This window comes from Bos indicus x Bos taurus, chromosome 27, assembly GCF_003369695.1.
Source record: "Bos indicus x Bos taurus breed Angus x Brahman F1 hybrid chromosome 27, Bos_hybrid_MaternalHap_v2.0, whole genome shotgun sequence".
Lineage (NCBI taxonomy): Eukaryota > Metazoa > Chordata > Mammalia > Artiodactyla > Bovidae > Bos > Bos indicus x Bos taurus.
This window is the reverse complement of record NC_040102.1, coordinates 2,603,187-2,617,562: the sequence shown is the minus strand read 5'-3', so window position 1 is coordinate 2,617,562 and position 14,376 is coordinate 2,603,187. Positions and strand designations below refer to the sequence as shown.

General features: G+C 39.3%; 1 protein-coding gene across 3 annotated transcripts in view; it reads left to right on the top strand.

Annotated features, from left to right (window-relative positions):
* Window positions 1-14,376, top strand: part of CSMD1 (CUB and Sushi multiple domains 1) — a 2,076,272-nt gene that overhangs the window by 1,663,723 nt on the left and 398,173 nt on the right. For all 3 annotated transcript variants that reach the window (XR_003509135.1, XM_027530260.1, XM_027530259.1), the window contains exons 15-17: window positions 669-863; window positions 3,981-4,119; window positions 7,485-7,672. Coding sequence is in view for 2 of the 3 variants with exons in the window: in XM_027530260.1 (XP_027386061.1) it covers window positions 669-863; window positions 3,981-4,119; window positions 7,485-7,672 (522 nt within the window). In the remaining variant the exon portion in view is untranslated. The remainder of the gene's footprint in view (window positions 1-668; window positions 864-3,980; window positions 4,120-7,484; window positions 7,673-14,376) is intronic.

Below are 14,376 nucleotides of genomic sequence, written 5' to 3'. Positions count from 1 at the left end.
CAGGAGACACAGGAGACTCAAGTTCAATCTCTGGATTGAGAAGGTCCCCTGGAGAAGGAAGCAGCAACCCACTCCAGAATTCTTTGCCTAGAAAACTCCATGGACAGAGGAGATTGGCGGGCTGTATTAAGGAAAAGGCAAAAGGATAAGGGGGTGGCAGAGAATGAGATGGTTAGATGGCATCACCAACTCAATGGACATGAATTTGAGCAAACTCCGGAAGACAGTGGAAAACAGAGGAGCCTGGAGGGCTTCAGTCCATGGGGCTGCAGAGAGTCAAGCACAACTTAGCAAATTAACCACAAAAAGGCTCAGATGACCAGAGTAATCTTCCCAGGGACAGGTAGTAAGCACATGAGCTGGGATGCTAACCTAGATGTGCCAGAACCAAAATCCTTTTCTGTTACCTATGTATCTCATCTCCATTTTTCTTAGTGAAAAGGTGCCTTCCAATTTTGGGATGCTGTGTGGATGATAATGAGGTCTATCTACCCATCTCTCTCCTTCTGTCTCTCTAGGTATCAAAATTCTGTTTATTGAATGTATTTATCTATCTCTGAAAAATAGCTAAAACTGCTTTATAAGTGGTTCTGCTTTCTTTTTTAATACTCATGATTAATATCCAAGCGTTTGTTTGTTTTTTAACTCCGATTTTTTTTTTTTTTCAGCATTTGGTCAAAATGAGTGTCATGATCCTGGCATCCCCATAAACGGACGGCGTTTTGGTGACAGGTTTCTGCTGGGGAGCTCGGTCTCTTTCCACTGTGATGATGGCTTTGTCAAAACCCAGGGCTCGGAGTCCATCACCTGCATCCTTCAGGACGGGAACGTGGTCTGGAGCTCCACCGTCCCCCGCTGCGAAGGTGTGGGCCCCTCCCGTCTGCCTCTTACATTCCTCTGAAAGGGGGCATCTGACAGAAAACAAACGAGCAGACAACAACACTGGTTCCCTAAGGCTGCCATAGCCGAGTACCACCAAGTGGTGACTTTATCAGCAGGAGTTAGCGTCTCACGGTCCTGGAGGCAGGAAGTCCAAGGTCCAGGTGTCAGCAGGGCAGGCTCTGAGTGGGGCAGATGTTCCAGGCCCCTCTCCCGGCTTCTGGGGCTTTGCTTGTCTTGGCTTGTAGAAGCAGCATCCACACATTCTCCCCGTGAGAATGCGTCTCTGTCCCAAGTCCCCTCCTTCTAAGGACACCCATCGTATTGGACTAGGGCCTGCTCGAATGCCCTCGTCTTGACCAACCATGTCTGCAGTAACTTTTTTTTCCAAATATGGTCCCATTTTAAGATGCTGGGATTAGGAATCCGAAGTATCATCTGGGGGGAGTGTAATTCATCCTCTGCAAACAGCATCATTTTTAGCTCACTGTTTTGTTGCCCTTGGTGTAACTGACATATGTACAGCCTAACTAATTTTCTTCTTGACATTTCACTCTAGTTACCTGTGTAGGAAAACCAAAGGGGAAAGAATTAAGAAGGGTATTACTTTTAATGTATATTCAAGGTAGGGGAATATTTACTTATGATGTATACTCAAACCCCTCTTATCAGAATTGCCCGTGCATAATGAGCTAAGAAAACTTAATAAAAGTATCGCTCATAAATACCAAGGAAATGCAGATCTTTTTAAAGAGTACAAATTTTAGAGCAGCTTTAGATTCACAGCAAAATTGAAGGGAAGGTACAGAGATGTCCTGTGCACCCCCTGCCCTCTTGTATGCACAGCCTCCCCCATCAGCAGGGTCCTCCATCAGGAGGTGCATTTGTTATAACTGATGAACATACAGGGATGAATCATCATCACTCAGAGTCCACAGGCTCACTCTTGTGATTGTCCATTTGCTGGGCTTGGACCAATGTATATCACAGTGTATCCACCACCGTGGTGACCTACAGGGTATTGTAACTGTCCTAATATCCCCCAGCTCCACCCATCCACCCCCACCCCGCCCCATGCTTACTCAGCAGTGTTGGGAGCAGGGTTACGCTTCCCCACCTTTCCCTGTCCCCAGCCCTGCCTCCAGAGTCATTTCTCATTGTTTCAAGGACCAGCATTATCTTCAGTCATCATTGGCTGACCCTCCTAAATTTACAGAAAGATGTTCTCATTTCTGCAGTTTCACAAATTGTTAAGACAATTTGGTGGACTATCAGCACCACCACAGGGTGAACACTTGATCAGCTGAAGAGCAAGAAACCCACAGTAGGAGTTTCCTTTTTGTTTATTTTTTACTGCTTTTTTAAATTATGAGTTTTTTTTAATAGTTTAAATTTTATTAGTGTTAATAACTGAATAGGTCATTATCCTTTATAAATCAGTAAGCTTAGAATCAGGATTCTAAAATAAATGGTATGAATACTGGGGCAGGACTTCTTACTGCTTGAGGAAGTATATCACTACTAACTTTGAGGTGTGACTAATTTTATGAGAAAGAATCTCAAGACAAGCAATACTCTCTAATCTCTGTTCTCTCTGCCACATTCTTGCTGTGGGTGTGCTCACCTGCAGTAGGTGGTGTGAAGATGGGTCTAAGCTTCAGGGCCAGCATGTTCCTTTGCAGTCAGGGGAATAAAGGGGCATCAGTCAGCAGCCGTGAGAAATCCCATAGAGTCAGACAAAAGGAGAGAGTATCACTTTAAGTGTGAGTGGGCAATTCTCTCCTTGTTTGGAAGGGACCTTTTGATGAAGTTCAAGGCAAACCCCAGGGATGGGTTGTTAACAACAATAGCAAAGCCCCTAAACACAGACGGCTGTGTGAGTGCTTAGTTACTTAGTCACGTCCGACTCTCTGAGGCCCCATGGACTGTAGCCCACCAGGCTCCTCTGTCCTTGGGATTTCCCAGGAAGGATACTAGAAGGGGTTGCCATTCCCTGCTCCAGAGGATCTTCCCAACCCAGGGATCGAACCCATGGCAGGAGGATTCTTTACTATTAGTGCCAGCTGGGAATCCCAAACACAGACTAGTTAATGGTGAAAGAGACTGTTAAAGATTACTTGTACTGAGAAACTCAGCTGCTGAGAGAAAGATTTTTCTGTCTTTGTTTTACACCTAACCAGCTTTTATTCTTCTGTGCAATTCAGTGTCATTAAAAAACACAAGTTACCTTGAGTGAAAAATGACTGTACAAGAATACATCTCTATGGCAACAACTTTTAAAGTTCAAATAAAATTGGAGATTTCCTGGCAAAATATAAATTACCCAAAGTGATCCAATGAAAAGTGCAAAATGTGAATAATCAAAGTACTATAAAAGAGATTTGAAAGAAAAAGAATTTAGTAAATTATATGTGGCAAATTACTTTAATAAAATGAACATACCTTGAAGTGAATCAACACATACACATATTTTAAAATATGCACACACTGCAGAATATTTTAATTGTAGGTGCCAGGTAATTAAGTCTGTCAGCAGACACTTGTTGACATGAATACACGTAAGATATGAGTATCGGTGGTATCCCTGCCTCGTGACTCTGTTGTGATGATTGAACGAGATAATTCCTGGGAGGTGTTTGGCGCTGACCACTCTCTCAGACTGTGCCATTATTACCATTGTTAGGTGAAAAGAACTTTGCTGAAGGCTGACGATAAATGCCCAGGTGTGAAATATACGTGCTCTGATTTCAATATTCTCAGTTTACTTGGAAATAACTGGTAGCTCAGATGGTAAAGAATCCACTGTTAATGCAGGAGACCTGAGTTTGATCCCTGGGTTGGGAAGATCCCCTGAAGTAGGGAATGGCAGCCCACCTCAGTATTCTTGCCTGGAGAATCCCATTAACAGAGGAGCCTGGAGGGCTACAGTCCGTGGGATCACAGAGCCAGACATGACTGAGCCACTAACAAACTTTCAACCTTTGCTTGAATACTAGAAACCATCAAGTCTATGAACTCAGGAATGAATCCCTGCTGTTTCTGAGGTGTTGCCATGGTACATGTACATAATTTGACCTTCTGACCCCTGCATCATCTTTCAGCCCCATGTGGAGGACATCTGACAGCTTCAAGTGGAGTGATTTTGCCCCCAGGATGGCCAGGGTATTACAAAGATTCCTTAAATTGTGAATGGATAATTGAAGCAAAACCAGGACACTCTATCAAAATCACTTTTGATAGGTAAGAAAAAACTTTGCCTTCCTTAATTTGGACCTGATGACTCATGAATACCCAGCATTTTTATTTAAATGGATCTTAAGTCTTTAGAAAGATGACAGGTTTTCACCTTTGGTTCCCCTAAAGGAGTTCATTTAAAACAGGTGTTTGCTCAGTAAGTTCTGTTCTTCTCTGTTTTGTCCTCTAAGCCCACAGTTAAGGCACCTCTGCAGACGTGCTTGAGGGTGTGGTGGCCCCAGACAGCATTCCCAGTGTTCACAGTCACTGGCCCTTGAGTCCAGTTCTGTACTTTTGACCTGAGGGTGGAATAAATTCGGCTTGGTGTTTTATTGCAAATGGAGCCCTTCGACCCTTAGGGGTTTGCAGAGCACAAAAGAAGAGCTCTGTGGCTTTCAGAGTGGCTCTGGGAAACTGAAAGGTGGTCTGGGTTGCAGAGTTGATAGCAGACTGTGTGCAACAGATTTCTTGCCTTTTAATTAGCCACAAGTGGTTCCGTCACTGGAGTGCTGCTCAGCTTCGGTGTTGGATAATGCATTTGATAATCTAAAAAAGAAGAAACATGCTATTTGAATTCTCCATGATGAAACATTGTCCAGATTGTCTCAACCATTGATTTGAAAATCAAGAACCTAAAAATGCTATAGAATGGACCCAAATGCTTTAAAATTCAAGGAAGCATCTTTGTTTAGTGTTTCAAGATTAATATCTGAGCAAACTGAGCTCTCTCCAGCAATGAGCTTCCTAAGCAGACTGAGTTTAGGGTTCTAGTATTCAGACTATTACAATGTCTCAAGACAGATATACCTTATGACATTATTTTCTACACTAATTTCCTAATACTCAATGATAGCATCCATAAAGGAGAGGTTTTTAGCAGGAATTGTATTATCACTTAGTAACTGTTTATATTTGAAGTTATTATTGGCATTATTATATCTGATGGGATAATTACGACTTCAGTAGGATAATCTCTCAGAAGAAAAGAAAAAAAAATGGTCTATGTATTCCTTATATTGGAGAATGGATTCTGGCATATAATTTTAGTCAATGGAAAAAAAGAACTTTATAAATATTAAATACATTGAATTTAGTTTCTTATTATAATTTTTTATACTTTCTAGTATTGAGAGGGGAAAAACGCAGACACACGCCCTGATTCCCAGCAGCACATCACATTTAACTCATTTAGTAAAAGTGGTGATTTCACATTCTGGTTTGGCACAATTTCTTAGTGTTTCATTTTCAGTTGCTGGAAAAAAAATACTCATAATGTTTCTCAATCTTGTCTTTTCTATATTATTGGACTGTGGTATTTGCTAAATTCCAGCATTTCAGATACTTTTAGACACTTGTGATTTTTTTTCACCCTGTACATTGCACACAGTCTTCTAAAGATTACTTGCATAGTGCTTAGGTTTATAACTTGAGCTGTGGGCTGGCATCCTAATAAAGAGCGTGTTTATACAAACAGTTTTAAATTCCGCACTGAGGGTATTGTTATGCGGTGTGTGCTGGGTTGCCAGACATGGAAATCATTTACATTTCTCTTTCTGAAGTTGCCCTGGAGATCCTCCAGCTGCGGAGGTGTGCCCTCTATCTGTCCCGGCTATCTCTCAAGATGAAAGTTGTGAAAACTTCAGGGCAGATATTGCACATGAGATTTATCCCATGCTCATCTAGGCTTCTTGAATGTGAACTCGAATAAACTGTGAAGCCATAGACACTTTAGAGAACATTTTTAATAGTAAAATGCAAAGCTGCCCTCTCTCCCCACCCGCAAATGCCTGGCCTCTGACCATATTCTGACCTAGCCACATGCTACACCAATTGGTTGAAATCCTGGAAGATGAAGGGTCAGGGACCATTCTAAGTTAGTTGCATGAAGATATTATTATTATGTATTCACACAAAGAAAGGGCTTCTCAGATGGCACTTGTGGTAAAGAACCGGTCTGCCAGTGCAGGAGATGCCAGAGACATGGGCTCCATCCCTGAGTTGGGAAGATCCCCTGGAGGAGGGTGAGGGACCCAGTCCAGTATTCTTGCCTGGAGAATCCCATGGACAGAGGTGCGTGGTGGGCTACAGTCCATAGGGTCACAAAAAGTCAGACAGGACTGAGTAACTATACACACACACAAACACACACAAGGAAAAGTGTGTGATTTAATGATCACACACAGGGTCCTTTGATTTCATCTTTTTTCATTGCTCTGTGCTAGGGGCCTAAGATGGCCACTCTGTCCCTTCTTTCTCCTCCCTGCCAGCACCATGCAATGCCCACCCCAGGGACCACGGCACAGGCTTCCCCCCAATTCCTTGATCACTGAGTGCATCAGAGGCCCCGGCAGTGAGCTGCTTCCTGGGGACCACGCCAGACCCTTTGAAAGCCGGTTAGCTCAGACGGGCCCATTTACACAATTATCTCAGTGTCTGGAATGGCACCTCCACTGTATCTGAGAGCACCCAAGTGGCTGCAGCTGTGTATGAGCATAACACCAGACCAGGTTCTCTGGAGGCATAAGTCCTCCCAGGAAGGAAGGTTAGGCACTTCTTGGAAGCTGTTCTAACTTTCTCAAATCACTGAAGTAGCATTTGCTTTCTGAAGCCCAGTGTCCTTCTACTGTTATACCAGAGTCAGTGCAGCTTTAGTGCTTCCCAGATCTACTATATTCTTCTACTTTTCTGTCTATTCATTCTATTATTTTTGAGAGCTTGATATTGAAACTCCAACTAAAAATCTTAATTTATCAACTTAATAAAACAAGTATAATATATAGTGGAACTATTATATATGTGATGTTGCTCTGTATTTTCCAAGTCTCCAAGTATGTTATCATACTTTCATAATTAAAAACATTAATAAAAGAAAAAAGAATTACTGCAGCTTTAAAAGGCACAGGATTCTTTATTTCAGGAAAAGTATTTAAAGTAGTGTCATATTTGATTTACCTCTTTCCTTTAGGAGATCATGTCACTTCAATATGCTCATTTTAAGAAATCTGTAATCATGTTATACTGGGGATCATGAAAAAACAGTTTGAAAATGCATCTTGATTGACTTTCACTGATTGTTGATTCTCTATCTAACTGGCTCACAGTATTTGTATTTTAAAGCTGAATGACCCCCCCTACCCCATTTGTGATATTACTGGACAGAGTATTCAGTCATGGGGAGGGCTGTGGGAGTGCACAGAAGTTAGTAATAACCTTAGATACCACATGTGCCAGAGTCTGAGAGTGCATGTGTATCTGGATCTATTTACTTCTCTTGCTGTACTTGGGTTTTCACTCAGTGACTAAAGACACAGGATTCCTGTAAGTTAGCGCTGCCCTGCATTTCTCTTCTCACTGGACACATTTGCCCGCAGATTCCAAACCGAAGTCAACTACGACACGCTGGAGGTCAGAGATGGGCCGGCCAGCTCGTCCCCGCTGATCGGGGAGTACCACGGCACGCAGGCGCCGCAATTCCTCATCAGCACGGGCAACTTCATGTACCTCCTGTTCAGCACAGACAACAGCCGGTCCAGCGTGGGATTCCTCATTCGCTATGAGAGTAAGTGGTCCCCATGCCAGGGCCCTGCCCTATTGCCAGGTGGAACTCAGCGCCTGCGGTCTCGCTGAGTCACGTGGCAGGAGACTTGCTGATTCCCACTTCTTTCCACATTGCACTGCGCAATCCGCAGGACTTTCTCTGTGAAGGACAGAGAGCCTTGGTGATTTTTAATTCACAACTCAAAAAGAAGACACAGTGATTTATTATAAAATAAGATAATAAAATCAGTAAAACAATGAAATATGTTCATTTACTTCAGAATGTAATATAATAATAAATTTCTCTATTATAAAGTATACCTACTGGCCATGTGAGCTATACAAAATATCACTAAAATTATGCATCCTAAGCAATATATTTTGCTAGAAAAATGGTTACGGCAGTCCTGGTACTTATTTGTGATTATGTATATGCCCATTTCACCAGGTAGAGAGCATGGAACTAAGAGAGAAGAGAGAGAAAGCCCAGCTGAACTGTCACTAAATGACAAAAAGCTGCTATCAGTACTGTCAACTACTATCAAAAACATTTAAGAACAATGATTATAAATATTTAAACACAATTGCTAAACTATCATAATGCAGTGTGTTCTGTAAAGTAACCCCAGTTTCCTTCCTGTTGTGGTTTTCATCCATCTGTCCAAGTTTGGCTCTTCGCTTTAGCTTCTCACATCAGGAGATCACAGGACTATATTATTTGGTTGTAATATCTGTGCCTGTCTTTCTGAAATGGAGTGGAGTGGGACTGAGCTTGGGATGTTTTTCTGATGCTAGTCAGCTTTTCCCTTCTCTGAAAAATCTTCACATCCAGAATAGGGTGAAAAAGATGAATGGGAGCAGGTCAGTATGGAATCCAGGGCAGGAATACATGCTTTCTTTCTTCTTTTTTTTTTAAACAATGTTTTAGAGTCTTTCCTAAAATACATTAAATGAACTTTTAATGTGTAAAAGCACAGGTAATTTTATAAATGTATGAAAGAGCCATATCTCACTTGCTGAATTTTTAGTCTTTTTTTCTTTCCTTGCCTTCCTTTCCTGACATATTACACTTCTACTCATGTTAATCTTGCCCAATCTTCACTCCAAATAAAAGTGATGACTTACAGGACATTAAAAAGTAATGAAATGCAAAAGGTTCTCCTTCTTAAAATACACTTCAAGTTTAAAAAAAAATGTAAATTTGATATAAGTGCTATATATATGAAGCATATCTAATAATTACTAAATGAAGCTTTAATGTATAAAAACACATGTAATTTTATAAATGTATGAAAGGTCCATATCTCACTTGCTGAATTTTTAATCTTTTTTCTTTTCTTGCCTTCTTTCCTGACATCACCCACTGCTACTCATGTTAATCTTGCCCAAACCCTTTCTAATAACTAAAATTAAAAACTTGTGCACATTTCTCTGTTTGACAGGCTCATCTATATAATTATGTGCAAACATATATATGCAAATACACATATAAGGTTACATGCACCTTTTGACTAATATGAAATTATATTTTATTCATATTCTGATAATAAGAAATTGTTAGTGATTTAAAGAATAATTTTATATTTAATTCAAATTATTATATAAGCTTCATATATATAGAATTTATATCAAAGTTATATTTTTTTAAATACTTGAGGAGATAACAGTTGAAAACTTCCCTAAAATGGAGAAGGAAATAATCACCCAAGTCCAAGAAACCCAGAGAGTTCCAAACAGGATAAACCCAAGGTGAAACACCCCAAGCCACATATTAATCAAATTAACAAAGATCAAACATAAAGAACAAATATTAAAAGCAGCAAGGAAAAAACAACAAATAACACACAAGGGGATTCCCATGAGGATAACAGCTGATCTTTCAATAGAAAGTCTTCAGGGCAGGAGGCAATGGCAGGACATACTTAAAGTGATGAAAGAAAATAACGTACAGCCCAGATTACTGTACCCAGCAAGGATCTCATTCAAATATGAAGGAGAAATCAAAAGCTTTACAGACAAGCAAAAGCTGAGAATTCAGCACCACCAAACCAGCTCTCCAACAAATGCTAAAGGATCTTCTCTAGACAGGAAACACAGAAAGGGTGTATAAACTTGAACCCAAAACAATAAAGTAAATGGCAATGGGATCATACTTATCAATACTTACTTTAAATGTAAATGGGTTGAATGCCCCAACCAAAAGACAAAGACTGGCTGAATGGATACAAAAGCAAGACCCCTATATATGTCATCTACAAGAGACCCACCTCGAAACAAGGGACACATACAGACTGAAAGTGAAGGGCTGGAAAAAGATATTCCACACAAATAGAGACCAAAAGAAAGCAGCAGTAGCAATACTCATATCAGATAAAATAGACTTTAAAACAAAGGCTGTGAAAAGAGACAAAGAAGGACACTACATAATGATCAAAGGATCAATCCAAGAAGAAGATATAACAATTATAAATATATATTTGCACCAATATAAGAGCACCACATGTAAGAAAAATGCTAACAAGTATGAAAGGGGAAATTAACAATAACACAATAATAGTGGAAGACTTTAATACCCCACTCACACCTATAGATAGATCAACTAAACAGAAAATTAACAAGGAAACACAAACTTTAAAAGATACAATAGACCAGTTAGACCTAATTAATATTTATAGGACATTTAACCCCAAAACAATGAATTTCACCTTTTTCTCAAGTGCACACGGAACCTTCTCCAGGATAGATCACATCCTGGGCCATAAAACTAGCCTTGGTAAATTCAAAAAATTTGAAATCATTCCAAGCATCTTTTCTGACCACAATGCAGTAAGATTAGATCTCAATTACAGGAGAAAAACTATTAAAAATATAAACATTGGAGGCTGAACAACACGCTGCTGAATAACCAACAAATCACAGAAGAAATCAAAATATTCATAAAAATGAATGAAAATGAAAACACAACAACCCAAAACCTGTTGGACGCTGTAAAAGCAGTGCTAAGGGGAAGGATCATAGCAACACAGGCATACCTCAAGAAACAAGAAAAAAAGTCAAGTAAATAACTTAACTCTACACCAAAAGCAACTAGAAAAGGAAGAAATGAAGAACACCAGGGTTAGTAGAAGTAAAGAAATCTTAAAAATTAGGGGAGAAAGAAATGCAAAAGAAACAAAAGAGACCATAGCAAAAATCAACAAAGTCAAAAGCTGGTTCTTTGAGAGGATAAATAAAATTAACAAACAACTAGCAAGACTCATCAAGAAACAAAGAGAGAAAAGTTAAATCAATAAAATTAGAAATGAAAATGGAGAGATCACAACAGACAACACAGAAATAAAAAGGATAATAAGAGACTACTATCAGCAATTATATGCCAATAAAATGGACAACGTGGAAGAAATGGACAAACTCTTAGAAAAGTACAACTTTCCAAAACTGAACCAGGAAGAAATAGAAAATCTTAACAGACCCATCAAAAGCAAGGAAATTGAAACTGTAATCAGAAATCTTCTAGCAAACAAAAGCCCATGTCCAGACGGCTTCACAGCTGAATTTTACCAAAAATTAGAGAAGAGCTAACACTTATCCTACTCAAACTCTTCCAGAAAATTGCAGAGGAAGATAAACTTCCAAACTCATTCTATGAGGCCACCACCACCCTAATACCAAAACCAGACAAAGATGCCACACAAAAAGAAAACTACAGGCCAGTATCACTGATGAACATAGATGCAAAAATCCTTAACAAAATTCTAGCAATCAGATTCCAACAATACATTAAAAAGATCATACATCATGACCAAGTAGGCTTTATCCCAGGGATGCAAGGATTCTTCAATATCTGCAAATCAATCAATGTAATACACCACATTAACAAATTGAAAAATAAAAGCCATATGATTATCTCAATAGATGCAGAGAAAGCCTTTGACAAAATTCAACATCCATTTATGATAAAAACCCTCCAGAAAGCAGGAATAGAAGAACATACCTCAATATAATAAAAGCTATATCTGACAAGCCCACAGCAAACATTATCTTCAATGGTGAAAAATTAAAAGCATTTCCTCTAAAGTCAGAAACAAGACAAGACTCTCACCACTACTATTCAACATAGTTTTGGAAGTTTTGGCCATAGCAATCAGAGCAGAAAAAGAAATAAAAGGAATCCAAATTGGAAAAGAAGAAGTAAAACTTTCACTGTTTGCACATGAGACTGTTGTAACATGATCCTCTACATGGAAAACCCTAAAGACTCCACCAGAAAATTACTAGAGCTAATCAATGAATATAGTAAAGTGGCAGGATATAAAATCAACACACAGAAATCCCTTGCATTTCTATACACTAATAATGAGAAAACAGAAAGAGAAACTAAGGAAACAATTCTATTCACCATTGCAATGAAAAGAATAGGATACTTAGGAATATATCTACATAAAGAAACAAAAGACCTATATATAGAAAACTATAAAACACTGGTGAAAGAAATCAAAGAGGACACTAATAGATGGAGAAATATACCATGTTCATGGATTGGAAGAATCAATATAGTGAAAATGAGTATACTCCCCAAAGCAATCTATAGATTCAATGCAATCCCTATCAAGCTACCAACAGTATTTTTCAGAGAACTAGAACAAATAATTTCACAATTTGTATGGAAATACAAAATACCTTGAATAGCCAAAGCAATCATGAGAAAGAAGAATGGGACTGGAGAAATCAACCTGCCTGACTTCAGGCTCTACTTACAAAGCCACAGTCATCAAGACAGCATGGTAGTGGCACAAAGACAGAAATATAGATCAATGGAACAAAATAGAAAGCCCAGAGATAAATCCACACACTATGAACACCTTACCTTTGACAAAGGAGGCGAGACTATACAATAGAAAAAAAAAAAAAAAAAAAGACAATCTCTTTAACAAGTGGGGCTGGGAAAACTGGTCAACCACTTGTAAAAGAATGAAACTAGAACACTTTCTAACACTATACACAAAAACAAACTCAAAATGGATTAAAGATCTAAACATAAGACCAGAAACTATAAAACTCCTAGAGGAGAACATAGGCAAAACACTCTCCGACATACATCACAGCAGGATCCTCTATGACCCACCTCCCAGAATATTGGAAATAAAAGCAAAAATAAACAAATGGGACCTAATTAAAATTAAAAGCTTCTGTACAACAAAGGAAACTCTAAGCAAGGTGAAAAGACAGCCTTCAGAATGGGAGAAAATAATAGCAAATGAAGCAATGGACAAATAATATCAAAAATATATGAGCAACTCCTGCAGTTCAATTCCAGAAAAATAAACAACCCAATGAAAAAATGGGCCAAAGAACTAAACAGACATTTCTCCAAAGAAGACATACAGATGGCTAACAAATACCTGAAAAGATGCTCAACATCACTCATTATCAGAGAAATGCAAAACCAAACCACAATGATGTACCATTTCATGCCAGTCAGAATGGCTGCTATCAAAATGTCTACAAACAATAAGTGCTGGAGAGGTTGTGGAGAAAAGGGAACCCTCTTACACTGTTGGTGGGATGCAAACTAGTACAGCCACTATGGAGAACAGTGTGGAGATTCCTTAAAAACCTGGAAATAGAACTGCCCTTTGACCCAGTAATCCCACTGCTGGGCATACACACCGAGGAAACCAGAATTGAAAGAGACACATGTACCCCAATGTTTATTGCAGCACTGTTTATAATAGCCAGGACATGGAAGCAACCTAGATGTCCATCAGCAGATGAATGGATAAGAAAGCTGTGGTACATATACACAATGGAATATTACTCAGCCATTAAAAAGGATACATTTGAATCAGTTCTAATGAGGTGGATGAAACTGGAGCCTATTATACAGAGTGAAGTAAGCCAGAAAGAAAAACACCAATACAGTATACTAACGCATATATATGGAATTTAGAAAGATGGTAACGATAACCCTGTATGCAAGACCACAAAAGAGACACAGATGTATAGAACAGTCTTTTGGACTCTGTGGGAGAGGGAGAGGGTGGAATGATTTGGGAGAATGGCATTGAAACAGGTATAATATCATATAAGAAACAAATCGCCAGTCTAGGTTTGATGCATGATACTGGTTGCTTGGGGCTGGTGTACTGGGATGACCCAGAGGGATGGTACAAGGAGGGAGGAGGGAGGGGGGTTCAGGATGGGGAACACGTGTATACCCATGGCGGATTCATATTGATGTATGGCAAAACAATACAATATTGTAAATTAATTAGCCTCTAATTAAAATAAATAAATTTAAATTCAAAATTTTAAAAATAAAATAAAAGGAAAAGAGAAGTGAAAGGCAAGGAGAAAAGGAAATATCTACTGATCTGAATGCAGAATTCCAAAGAATAGCAAAGAGAGGTCAGAAATCCTTCCTAAGTTATCAGTGCAATCCTTCCTAAGTGGGTAGCCTAGCCCTTCTCCAGTGTATCTTCCCAACCCAGGAAATGAACTGGGGTAACCTGGATTCCAGGAAGATTCTTTACCAACTGAGCTATCAGGGAAGCCCTGGAATTCAAGCTGAGGTAGCTCAAATCCTAAAAGATGATGCTGTTAAAGTGATGCACTCAATGTGGCAGCAAATTTGCAAACTCAGCAGTGGCCACAGGACTGGAAAGGGTCAGTTTTCATTTCAATCCCAAAGAAAGGCATTGCCAAAGAATGTTCAAACTACCACAC